Raw genomic sequence first — 12,291 nt, 5'->3', positions numbered from 1 at the left:
CACCCCCTTATCTATGTGTAAATTCTTCAAATTCTCACCAAACCCAAGGCAATTTGCATAGCGTCAGCTGTAGAATTCAAACATCAACATGGCCGTGTTTAAAAGAGAGTTGGAGCAGTGCTTCACTTTAAAACATTATTTCATCCAAATCAAGGCAGCTCCAGAAACGTAAAGTAGCACAAAGTTTGTGTAAGATGTTCAATTTAATGTTCCGGTTGTTTTATTTAATTTGTACGGTTAGTTTTCATGTAATTCAAAACAACGTAAATTTGGAGACCTTCCTACATTTTGACGCAAATGGTGAGTTTATAATATTTGCTCAAACTTTTTCATCGTTGTAAATAGCCGAATGTGATTTGGAGCTAACAAAACTGATGCATTGAACTTTCTTTGTCTTCGGTTATGGTACTTTTGGGCGAAATGTGGAAGTGCTGGAGCGTTCCAAGCCTCGAGGTTTGCCCGAGATTAATATTTTGATGATCAAATTGTATCGAGGTTTCTGTTTCGACGATTTTTCGGAAACTTAGAGAGTCATAATAAGATGTTATAATGAGATAATTGCAGTAGTTTAAACGAAATCTTAGCGCTCAGTTTTCTGCAGTAAATAGCAATTTTATCCAAATAGGTGTGTTCAATAAAAGTAACATCGCACAAAACTCGTAATCATTACATCGACATATTGACGTGCGTAAATTTCGAGTAAAATGCGAAAGTTTCAGGGAAATCGAGTCAGAAATGGTGAAGTTATTAGAACTTTTTGACGGGCATACAGCACGTCATTTATTTCGATCGAGTCACCTTAACTACTTTGATTTGATTCTAATAAAATACCAACATGGATTCTATTAAAGGTTGTTTGTTACTATAATTGAGGTGATTTTCACTCCCCAACTAAAATCTTAAAAAATTTCAAAAATGGAAGACCGAATTCCCAAAAAGGGGAGGGATACTTGTCGTTTTTGGCCGGGATGTCTACTCAAACTCTACCCCAACCTTACACCAGTCTCTTTGAGGCGTTTAAATTTTACGAGATAAAGCTGTGACAGTGTGAGCTTACTGCGACTTATTCTGGACAAGGCACTACAGTAAATCAGCTGGGCTGTGCGTTCGGCTTTTTTCCTTAAAAACCTGGACGAATGTATACAGACAATTGCAAGCGATCACTTCCTTCTGGCACTGGCTCGCTATTTTCTCAAGTCGAAGCGAGATTCACAAAGTTCCTTTGAGACTTACTACATTGTTTTCAGTCGTATTGACTTAACGTTTTCTCAAGTAAATGGCCCAAGTTGACCAGTTGTCGAATTTTATTGATTTGCGCCTTTAGCAGAAGAAGGGTTATGGACTATTGTTTGATCACGTCTTAATATCTCTGGAAATGATTCTCGCGAAGCGTTTTTTATTTTTTTTTTATTTTGTCGTTTGGGGCATGGGTCGGTGCTTCGCGTTCACCAGTATCTCCGCGGCTACCCCCTAACCTCCTACGCGGACTTTCTTTGCGCTTGATCACGTGTTCTTCCCCTCCGTCGCGGAGAAGTGATAACGTAACGAGCACAAAGAGCGCCTGCGTAGGAGGCTAACTACCTCTTCTTTGAAGCGCGATCGTGATGGGGATGATAAGCGCCTCACCCTGTCGACACAATTGCTGCTTTGTTAGTGGACTCAACCTAACCTTCTGTTACTAACAATAACATGGATGCTGTTTTTTGGTTATTTGGAGTTTGCAGGGGCACCTGTCGACTGGGAACTTTTACAGATTGGGTGCTGTCGTGCGAACATGCATAGAGTTTCTTTTTGCATAGAGTTGTTCAGTGGGGGCTATCATGTGGTTTTGCGGGAGCATCGCCTTTGTGACTTGTTCTTTTACTTAATGATCTGTTACCTATTGGGAAGAAGCGTCCAACCTGTAAAAAAGTGCACAAATGATCATTCTCTGATGGCAGGCCTTTTTTATTTTTGCTGTTTGAAGCCCTTACTGTCTCCGTGAGATTCCCCTGCTAACTGAGAGTCACTTTCGATCTTTCCGACATATATTTTTATTACATGTATTAGGAAATGTCAAAGGCTCATGTCGAGTTTACTACATTTCGCCCCGAATAACTGCCCCTTGGTATCCGAGGACGAGATTTAACAGGCTAATCTTCATTCATATTTAATTTTTATTATGAAAAATATACATCTGATAACTAATTGATTTCATTTATAAATATACTATTCATTCAACGTAACTATATTATTTTTCAATAGGGCTTTAAATAGCTTGAATGACTTCTTACTAAATTGTTTTATGATTTCAATTTTTGTAATTGAGATGCAAAAATACAAAAAAGCTTGAGAGAAATGGCCGGTAAAAGGAAACTAAGCCGAGTAAAAAATAGAACCTGGCCTTTTATACGGAAAAAGAAAAGCTCAGTCAATCAATTCATTATTTAATAACTACCCCGTTAATGATGTGAGCGACGACCTGAGATGTACGAATGACAATTTGCAGGTGAATGGCCAAAACTAACACAGAAAGTCAGCGTAGCTCTTTTTTCAATCAGGCTCTTGCTACGCAGTTCCATGGTCTGAAAAACCCACCCAGTTTTCTTTAATAGCTGGTTCCCGATAATCCTTACCGTACCAGTTTGTTAACTCGTATTCAACTTCTTTCACAGTGACAAATTGTTGATTGTTAATAGTGACAAGAGAAGAACCGTTCATCCACGCCGAAGGAGACCAGTAAATGTCCGCATAACAACGACCTCTCCAGTCTGATGACACCGGCAGCATGCCTCGTACTGCTTCTTCAATGTCGCTGCTAAATAACAAATTACCTTCTAGATCATCGGGTCCGTCAAAAAAGGGAGTCGTGTCAACATCGATATAAGGCCCCATAAGCATGTGAGCCCGTGGCACATCCATGAAAGAGTTCCCTACATAATACTGGTTCATAAGAAATTTTTCAACAGCAGTAAATGTTGAAGCGTTATCAATCGCAGACTTAGTTATTGCGATATCAACATCAGCCGTCCATGGTATTATGGCCTGACTTCTGACAGCGCCTAACAAAGTACCATAAATTATGCGATATTCTACACCAAGACGAGTCAACGCCCATGTAATGTCCGCTAGCATTTGACCCAAAACAGTGCTACAACATATTGGTTTGGCTATACTGGGAAGATCTTGCGGTTTGACGTACGGTTTCTCCGGGCATAATTTCCAGTTTGCAACGCATGCTGTCCACTCAATTCTACTTTCCGTAACGATGCGAAGAACCCCGTGTTTATTCCCAAAGGAGGCGTATTCTGAAACGTCGTATGACCCTTCGAGGGATCCACGATCCACGCGCGTTATCCCAGGTGTCCACGCGCAGTTTGACAGCTTTGCCATTTTCAATTGGCCTTTAGATCGAATGAAAAATTCTAACAGAGTGACTTTTCCAAAACTTTCGGTCAACCCTCCTGTCCTGTCGAATGCATCTTTTCTTATTAGAAATGGCCCTTCAACTATATTACAGTTTTGAAACAAAATCGTTTCCTCTATGTTGAAATCCACTGGTATGGATTCGTTTCGCAATGAAGATTCATTTCTAAAGGGTTTCATTTGTAGTTGTAGATTTTGTACCTGGCCTGTATTTCTGATGTGAATACTCCATTCTCTTTTAATAAATCGACACCAAGACGAATCAAGGTAAATATTCCTTGTGCTGTTGATTTCTTCGTGTTGCCACACGTGATCGTTTACTCTGTTGTGTGTCGAGGCTTCTGTCAGCAAACAAGTTGCGCCGTCGTATCCATTCATCGCACTAAGAAACTCGCTCAACTTCCAGAAGGCAAACTTATTTTCCAGTAACTCCCGTGAAATGTTGTTCTCTTTACTTGAATAAGGAAGAACCAAAAAGAACGAAGCATTTTCATCTGTCACGCCACATTCACCATTCGAATGAATAAAACCAAATGAACCTAACCCCGAAAGCGACGGCTTCGTTTCGCAATTAGAAGCCTTTAGAGTTGAAGACGTTGAAGTATCTTCTTGGATTTCCACGGAGGTGGAATATTGCGTCTGTGAACGCACGACTGCGCCGTTAGGTTTGTTCATACTCCCGGTTCCAGTGAAGTTCATAATAAGAAGATGGAAAATACACGAACACAAAACCAATAACATGATAAGTTTCAATCTGTGTTGTCTCAAACGTGCGCAGCTCAATCTTGGCAATATAGCCATTCGTTTCCATTTTCCAAAAGGGCGCTTCATGATTTGCGCTCGTACTCGCTGGACCGGAATATATAGCAACGCCGTACCGCGTGCGCGTTTACTCGACCGATCGAAATTCCTCGAGGTGATACTGAGTAATACGAGCCGCAAACACGTACCGTATGTAAATTTATCAAATAATGCGCACATTGTCAGCGCGAAATCGTTTTAAATTTGTTTATCACGCAGTCTCAAAGTTGTGAGGGTCCCTTTCACATGCTTCTGTTTATGTCAAATACGACATATTTAATTTTGACAAAACGAAATAAAACAAAAAATATTGAAATTTGATTCAACCGTTGTATTAAAATTCTGCTTGCTAGTCATAACATGTTCTTTGCGTCTAAAACTTCTCTTTGTTATGATTAGCAGGAGGGCATTTTGCGTGCGCATGCGTCGATATGGGCTAGTGCGCACGACAGAGAAGTTCTGCTATCGATTGTTTACATATTTTTCACAATTTATGGCCTAATTTTTAGCTCAAAATAAAAGGTGTTTTAAGTTTTATTTGCTGTATACAATACTAAGAGTCCTTGCTTTATCTTCTGACAACAACAAGCATACTTTGGTGTCGGCGTGCCGTTTATCTGATCGACTTTGGCTATGTGTATTTTAAAAACATTGCGCGTGGACAAAATGGCGACCGAATGTCGAGAACCTAAATACCTTGCCCTTGTTTTTAATAGCCGGGAGATCTAAACCGACAAAGCGCTACGGCTACTTAGTACTAAAATATAAAACAGCAGTTTTAACTATACGATGTTATAATCAAGTATCCCGGGTTTGAGCGAGTGGTCATGATTTTGTTCAGATTTTTCATAAAAGTGCAATTTCATCGTTCTCACGATGCGAAAATCTCAAAATCTAACCTTGATCTCCAGCGTCTACCGATGATATATGGAGCCTGAAGTACTTGAACTATCGTCTAATGCTGCGAAGGTAGCGTTAAAAAATGGTCTATTGTGGTAATTTTTAGCTTTCTTTAACGTACCTTCTCGCTGGTTAATTATAAGAGAGAAACTATCGTTTGTAATTATTTCCTTAAACTTAAGCAGTGGTCAAAATAACTTCACATTTCGATGTACCACAATTATTCCGTTGAACAAGAAAAGAATTACTGCGATCGGTCTTAATTTTAAAGTGTTATGGTAATTCTCTGCTGGTAGACTATTTGTTTACATTTTACTATGTTAATTAGTACATTTTTGGCTCCTTTATCAAAATCTAGTCTTGATCACCAGTCAAAAAATAGCATGAAACGAACAAGCGATATATATATTTTTCAGAAACGTTCTAATAACTGCTGCATAAAATGTCTTAAGAAATAATTTTTGACTATAAACAATGTTATTTTCAATTTTTCATTCAATGTTTATTTGTTTAAGATTGATGTTCGTTCTGTTATAACGACTGTTTTACTTCTGTGTCGCCTAAATGTGATTTGACTGCAGTTCTTGTTCCAGGAAACCCTGTTTGCCAGTCGAGGGCAAGTTGGCTTTGTTTTAGAGTCATCAGTGAGCTGCATTATCATGTGCAGAACACCCAAACATGTCTTCCCCCTCAGGGAAAACCCTTTTCTTTGGTGGCCGTCCCTTTAGGCAAAACATCTCCCGACAAGCTATAATTTTGCTCGCACTCTGCCTGTATTACAGCAATTGGTTTGATGTGAAGTTTTGATCCTAATATATCACACTCCAGCACACGAATAAATGTTTTCCTCTTTTTACGGCCTGTTTGATTTTTGTCGGTGAAGGCTTTCCTACCTGTTCCACATATTTTCCCATTATTTGCAACAACGATCCCGAAGCAGGCCAGAAAATCTGCTTTATAAGAGTCTTGCCACACACATAACACTTTTTTCTTAGCGAAATTTACGTCTATATTAAATTATGTGACGATAAACAGTACAAAAAACAAAGTTTGAATCTTCCGCGCCATTTTTATTCCCAAGATCACGCAGTCTTTGTACAGCGGTTGCACGCATGCGCCCGCAAAATGCCCTCCTGCTGTTATGATTATCCAAGCAGCTGGATCGGGTTTATTTTCCTACTGAGACGCTCTTTGTGCTTGTCACTCGTCACGTAATCTCTTCTCATCAGTACGTGACCAGTGACGAGCAAGAAGAGCGAAGACTCCATCCACCTCTCTGCACTTTCTCCCTTCCCATAACCCACCTCACGCCGTGCGGAGTATGAATACGACGGGTACGAGTCAGCGAAAAGCGGGAGCCGACTGGGGCATACATAGCCTGCAATGCATGCGTTTTCGATGGGCGAGCGTTGGAAAATTTTATTCGCGCTCCTGGCCTAGTAGGAGTCGCAAACGTCTCCCTAGGACGCTTTTGAAATCTCTCCCCAAGCCTCCTTCTAGTCAGTCTAGTTCGAATACATGATCGATGGCGCTCGCTCTATAAAAAAAAACCGCCCGCATTGCAGGGTAGGGCACACCCTGCGAACGCAGACGTATTTCCAGCTGTGTAAAATGACGCGTTTGCAGGTCATGTGTATACAAAAGCAAATCAGCCTTTGCAGGAAATCATCCATGTTTTTCATTAAAACGCTTAGTATTGTTACTTATTTTCGCGGGACTTAACTTTCGCGATTTTCAAAAAATCGCGAAATTAAAGACCCGCGAAAATTTATTTTAAACGTTTTCTATTATATGTTTTATGTTAATTACGTATTTTTGGCCTAATCGCGAAAATTAAGTCCCGCGAAATATGCCCGTTCTATTTTCGCGAAATTAAATTCCCGCGAAAATTAGTAAGAGAAGTAACAATAAGGTAGCCCTTGCAATCGAAATAAATTTAGTTGCATCTTGTCCCTTTCACGGGCGACTCCATCCTCGGAGACCCAGGGGCAGTAAGTGGGGCGAAACGAAGGAATAAACCGGTTTATTCCTTCGTTTCGCCCCACTAACTGCCCCTGGGTCTCCGAGGATGGGGCGACTCGCGCCAGGCGACTATTCAATCGATCGCGAAAAAAGTGAACTTGAGCACTCGCGCTCCGCTCAATACCCCACTGCATGCACTCCGCGCGCGCATCGATTACGTTCCTCGCGAAGCCAGAATTTCAGCCGTATTCTCTGTTCACTTAGGTTGTGTTACACGGGACAACTTGTAACAACGATTTTTCGCGCAACAATGTTGGCTACACATTTCGAGTTTTTAACTTGGGTTAAAAATCCCGCAACGTATTGCCGAGTCAAAAGTTGTGCAAAAAATCGTCCCCGGTTTCATGTTACGTTAACATTGTTAACGACCTCCTTTCTGTTCCTAAACATTGTATATCTGCCTCCTATGTCGACGACTGCAAACTGTATCTGTCCTTCTCATCTGCTGAACTATCCACGTCTATCTCTGCCTTGAACGAAGATCTCATGAGAATATCTCAGTGGTGCTGTAAACATTCCCTTTTGATCAATCCGGAAAAAACTAAAGTTTTAGCCGTTGGAGTACCACAACTGTTGCAGAAACTTTCATCATTCAGTATAAGACTGCTTGATAAAGAATTAACACCTGTGCCTGTTGTTAAAGACTTAGGTGTTCATCTCGACGCATGCCTCAGTTACAACGAACATATCACTAAAACCGTTTCGAATTGTCTTCTTAAACTGAAACAAATTAACAGAATCAAGCATCTGCTGGACAGGAAAACGCTTTTGTTAGTAATGTATTCCTTTGTTTTTAGTAAACTACTGTATTGTTCAACTGTTTGGAGTAACACCAGTAACAGCAATATTGCCAAGTTACAAAAAGTCCAAAATTTCCCTGGACGAATCATTTTGGGACTAAGAAAGTATGACCATATTTCGGATGGGCTGCGATCACTAAACTGGCTTCCTATTAAAGAGAGACTCATTCTAAACGATGCAACCATGATGCACAAATGCATTAACAAACTTGTTCCAGACTATCTTGTCGATATGTTTAAACTACGTTCCCATGTCCATAATAGACAAACTCGATCGTCTAGTGCCTTGGATATATACCCTTATGCCGCCTGTCCACAGGACAACGCTCTTTTACCTACAGAGGAGCTGAACTCTGGAACTCTTTAAATAGTAACATCAAGTCTTTAAAATGTCCGAGGAATTTTAGGCGCCATTTAGCAAATGTATTATTAGGTTAATTTTTTTACATTTAGAATATTTTTGACATATTTATTGTAATTATAATTATAATTATATTCTTAATTAATCTAAATTTTTAAATTTTTAATCTGTATTTGTAATTTTATTATATTGAGCTGAAAAACCCTTTTTAGGGAGCGTCAATAAAGTATATGTATATGTATGTATGTATGTTACACGGCGTTCGATTATTGTTGCTCAAAAATTCTATGTTGCAAGTTGTCGCGTGTAACACCGCCTTCACTGAGAGAGATGACGTCTTTCTAGGGAGTAAGCGTACACTATATTGGCGGTCCTTTTTGCGTTTAGAAAAAATAGACTGTAAATAGTTTATCTCGAATAGGGAAGTCAATCCGATTCCATGTTAACCTGCGATCAGTTTTCCGTTCATTTTTCCGTTGAGCGAGAAAAATAACGCCTGATCGCAGGTTAATTCCCTGTCCTTTATTTGATTCTCAGTAGGGATAAGGTCCAGTGCAGCAGCAGGTTTCTCATTCCTGAAATAGCGATATTGAAATTCTTCTTGTTTCTCCTACCCCTGAGCTGTACGCAAAGAGTAAAATTTTTATGGGATATAAAAAGAGGCGAACCGGTTTAATTTAAATAATTGGGACCTATCTTGGGTCGAACGCACTCCCCTAATCTCTATTATAAAGTACCAGAAACCCATTAGTCGGCTCCTGTAATAATTTATATGGCACCAAAATCCACAGGTCCAATGGCGCTTTACAAGATTGGTTGTCATGCCAACAGAACACTCTCATGTTTTACTCTTTTTACTGTGTTTTGTCCAGTTAGTTAATTAATAACAACACAATGTTCAGTTCCGTAGGCCCATAATGCGCTAGCCTGCGAAAACAGACGTATTTCCGGCTGTCGTTTCTCTTTCTGCGTTCGTAGGCTAATAATGCGCTGAATAACTGATTATCCCCAGCCAATCAAATTCATTAAAACCAGCAGGTGATCTCATTAACCAATCACAAACCTATGAAATTTATAAGACTTATCTTTATTTTTCACTAGATGTAAATTTAAATATATCTTATGCGTTCTCAGTCGTACGTTTAAAAAAGACCAGTAAAGACATTCATGTCGCAGTTGAATGATAAATTTTCGTTTTTTTCGGTGAAAGGATTGAAACAAGAGAAGGGGTGATTGAAGACATTTCGCTGTACGCTTTTTGATTTAAACAATCCTATTTAATTGCCCTGTACGCCAAAGCGGAAGGAATGAGCGAGCTTATATCCACGGCTCCATTGTACGCAAAAGCTCGAGTTCATCTCACCAAGATAGGTAACATTTTATGTACCGGTAGAGGTTGTATCGGCTGTGACAGGAAAAACCAGAATGGTGAGCAGGAGTTTTTGGAAATTCTCGGCGATGTCGATTCAGTGGATTTTAACAAACAAGAACCTCGTTTTCTCTCAAGCCCAGGAGGAATTCCGTATAATCACGGAGTAAAAAATAACCGTCGACATGGTAACGCAGTTTCTTCATTGGCAAAAAACAAGAAAGGAAAACTTTGTAGAGTCAGCCTTGCCGCTAAGGAACAAAATCTTTCCTCAAATAATGCTCCGGCAAAAGGATCAGATTTTCCATCACTCAAGAAGAAAATTAAACGAGCAGATTTAATCGTTATTCATGATAACAAAGATGCAAAGACGCGTTCTCCTGGAGGAAGTGTGAAGACCGCTGCGCAATCGAAACTCAAAACACAAGTTAAGAATAAAACGGTATCGTTTGCGACCCCTCTGGTTAGACAAGGAACGTTTACTATTGAAGAAGAAACTGCAAAATCAGGAAAAAGTCAAGAGGAAAACAAGGTCAAAAAATCTAAACAAGTTACCGCCACTCTGCAATCGCGTCGTTTTCACGCAAGATCAAAAACGTATCCCTTGCATGTAGAACCGAAGACAAATTTCTTGAAAATGCTTCACAACAGCAGTGTAGGGATATTCGACATTGAATCAATGCAGAACAAAAAATCGTCCAAGTGGGTGGAGGAGGCCTTGAAATCGGGCGTAAAACAAGAGGAACTATTCCCACAAATTCACAACGACATCAATGAGAGCAAACACAAAAATACTTCAAGAAACTTTCGCGAGGAAGATACCGCACGAAGAAGTAAGAGTAGTAAGGCAAAGAAGTTTTCAAAAATGTCTTCAAAAGATCGCTTTGATTCGGTAGATGGCAGCTCTTCTGTTTTTGTAATCGAGCATTCACACGAAAAAACAAATGCAAAGGATGAAAGTCTACATAAACTTGGTTTTAGAGTACAGTGGGGCGAAAGAATTAAGAGTTTTCCTGACTTTTCAATACTAGAAATCGCCGAGAGTCTCGATGGTTTTGTTCAGCTGGGAGCTATAAAACTTATAAGTCAGGAACACGCAGGTCGCTGGTGTATTTTGGTGAGCAGTCGGATTATTCGTGATTATCTTGTTCAAAGTGGCGTTACTTTACGTGGAAGGAGATTCGAACTGCACGATTCAGTATACTGATGCTAGATGACAAAGTTCTGGGAACTAAACTCTTTTATCAAGCAAATTCCGCGAAAACTTTTTTTTATTGCTTTGTACTCCAATATGGCCGCCTTTTCAAGTGGTTGCAAGCCAAGAATAAGAGAAAAGGAGCCAAGAAGTACACTTGAACAGTTTTGTGTTTTAAAAGTCAGGGGAAGCTCGGCAAACTCCTTCGCCGCAGGCTTAGCTACAACTTCGGATCAGCACTATCCTCTCTTAGCAGTATTCATAGGAATGCCTGTAATTGTTGATTTTTTTTTTGTGGTCGGATTTATTACATGGATTGACGTAAAGCTTTCCATAATAAAAATAAGAGAAAAATACTGGGAAACTTTATTCATTCCTATGTTGATTTATGGTATCTGAGCCCTCGAGCTGACTACCACGGATCTTTTTATACCCTAGACAACCTGCCAAGGGACCTGGGGGCTGCAAATCCCTGACCATTTCTGCGAAAAAGTAGTTGTAGTCGGAAAAGCAGAAAAATTCCGAAAGAGTTTCATAGGATATCACTTTGTATGGAAGTCACCGGGATCAGCCACTGGCTCGTTTCCTGGAGTGTCAGTACCAGAGCACCAAAGGAGTCTCTAGCAATAGCTGTATCATAAAATTATTTTTATAAAGACTTTTTCAGTCGTAATTTGTTAGCTCAATATTTAGGCCTCGAATGGTGATTGGGGTACTTGAAATCGACTAATAAGCAAAAACCATCTTATTCCTTTCATTGTTTTCTGACCGCTTTTATGAGAAACAGCATGATAAGTCACGGCCGGCTAAGAGCTCGAAAACGCGTGAACGGCACTTATTTTCATGGTGTATTTCCCCAAGCCCTGATGGTTCGGTCTAATTAACCTAACTTACACTGGATTACAGATAACACAGCCGAACAGTAGCTACTTTCACACTGGAGTCAGATAACTGCTCTCAAATGTGGGAGCGATAACAGAACTAGTGTGAAAACGGCCAATGGCGAGGACTGCTGACAATCGAAACGTCCAGCCCGGTAGTTCCGTCTTCAAAATGCATGTCCACGCTTGTCCACTGTTGTAGCATAACAGCTTTTCTCCACAACAAATTCTGTGATCTATACACAGTGGTAAAATAAACCATAAAATAAGATCCATGTGAATAAAACCACCAAGAAGTAATTGCAGTATGCCTGTATGATCTCGATGCTAAAAGACCCTGAAATCTTCACTGAGAGCCTTACACGCCAGCATTTTTAATTTGGTCTTGGAGAGAAACAGTATAAATCAAAATGTTTCCGTTACTCATTTACAAAGTATGAATGTTTTTAATAAAGATGTATTTTTCAACAATGACACGAGCATGGGACAAAGAAAAATTCTGAGTCCCCGACGGGAATCGAACCCATGGCCTCCCAGATACCGGTTTGGCGCTCTAA

At 40.0% G+C, this 12,291-nt stretch overlaps 2 protein-coding genes across 2 annotated transcripts; one reads left to right on the top strand and one right to left on the bottom strand.

Annotated features, from left to right (window-relative positions):
- Nucleotides 1–1,940: 1,940 nt before the first annotated feature.
- LOC144664408 (uncharacterized) lies at nt 1,941–4,413 on the bottom strand. Its single transcript, XM_078525526.1, has one exon. The coding sequence runs from the start codon at nt 4,384–4,386 to the stop codon at nt 2,548–2,550; it is 1,839 nt and encodes a 612-aa protein (XP_078381652.1). The 5' UTR covers nt 4,387–4,413; the 3' UTR covers nt 1,941–2,547.
- A 5,035-nt stretch (nt 4,414–9,448) lies between these two features.
- Nucleotides 9,449–11,209, top strand: LOC144650011 (uncharacterized). The gene has a single exon (XM_078509646.1). The coding sequence runs from the start codon at nt 9,597–9,599 to the stop codon at nt 10,863–10,865; it is 1,269 nt and encodes a 422-aa protein (XP_078365772.1). The 5' UTR covers nt 9,449–9,596; the 3' UTR covers nt 10,866–11,209.
- The last annotated feature ends 1,082 nt before the right edge of the window (nt 11,210–12,291 follow it).

The sequence above is a fragment of the Oculina patagonica genome, chromosome 1 (assembly GCF_052425735.1).
Source record: "Oculina patagonica isolate OP01 chromosome 1, crgOcupat, whole genome shotgun sequence".
Classification (NCBI taxonomy): domain Eukaryota; kingdom Metazoa; phylum Cnidaria; class Anthozoa; order Scleractinia; family Oculinidae; genus Oculina; species Oculina patagonica.
This window is presented reverse-complemented; position numbering and strand designations above follow the sequence as displayed.

What these genes read in the sequence shown, in the direction of transcription:
- LOC144664408 (XM_078525526.1), bottom strand. Translation starts at nt 4,386, where the DNA reads ATGTGCGCATTATTTGATAAATTTACATACGGTACGTGTTTGCGGCTC.
- LOC144650011 (XM_078509646.1), top strand. Translation starts at nt 9,597, where the DNA reads ATGAGCGAGCTTATATCCACGGCTCCATTGTACGCAAAAGCTCGAGTT.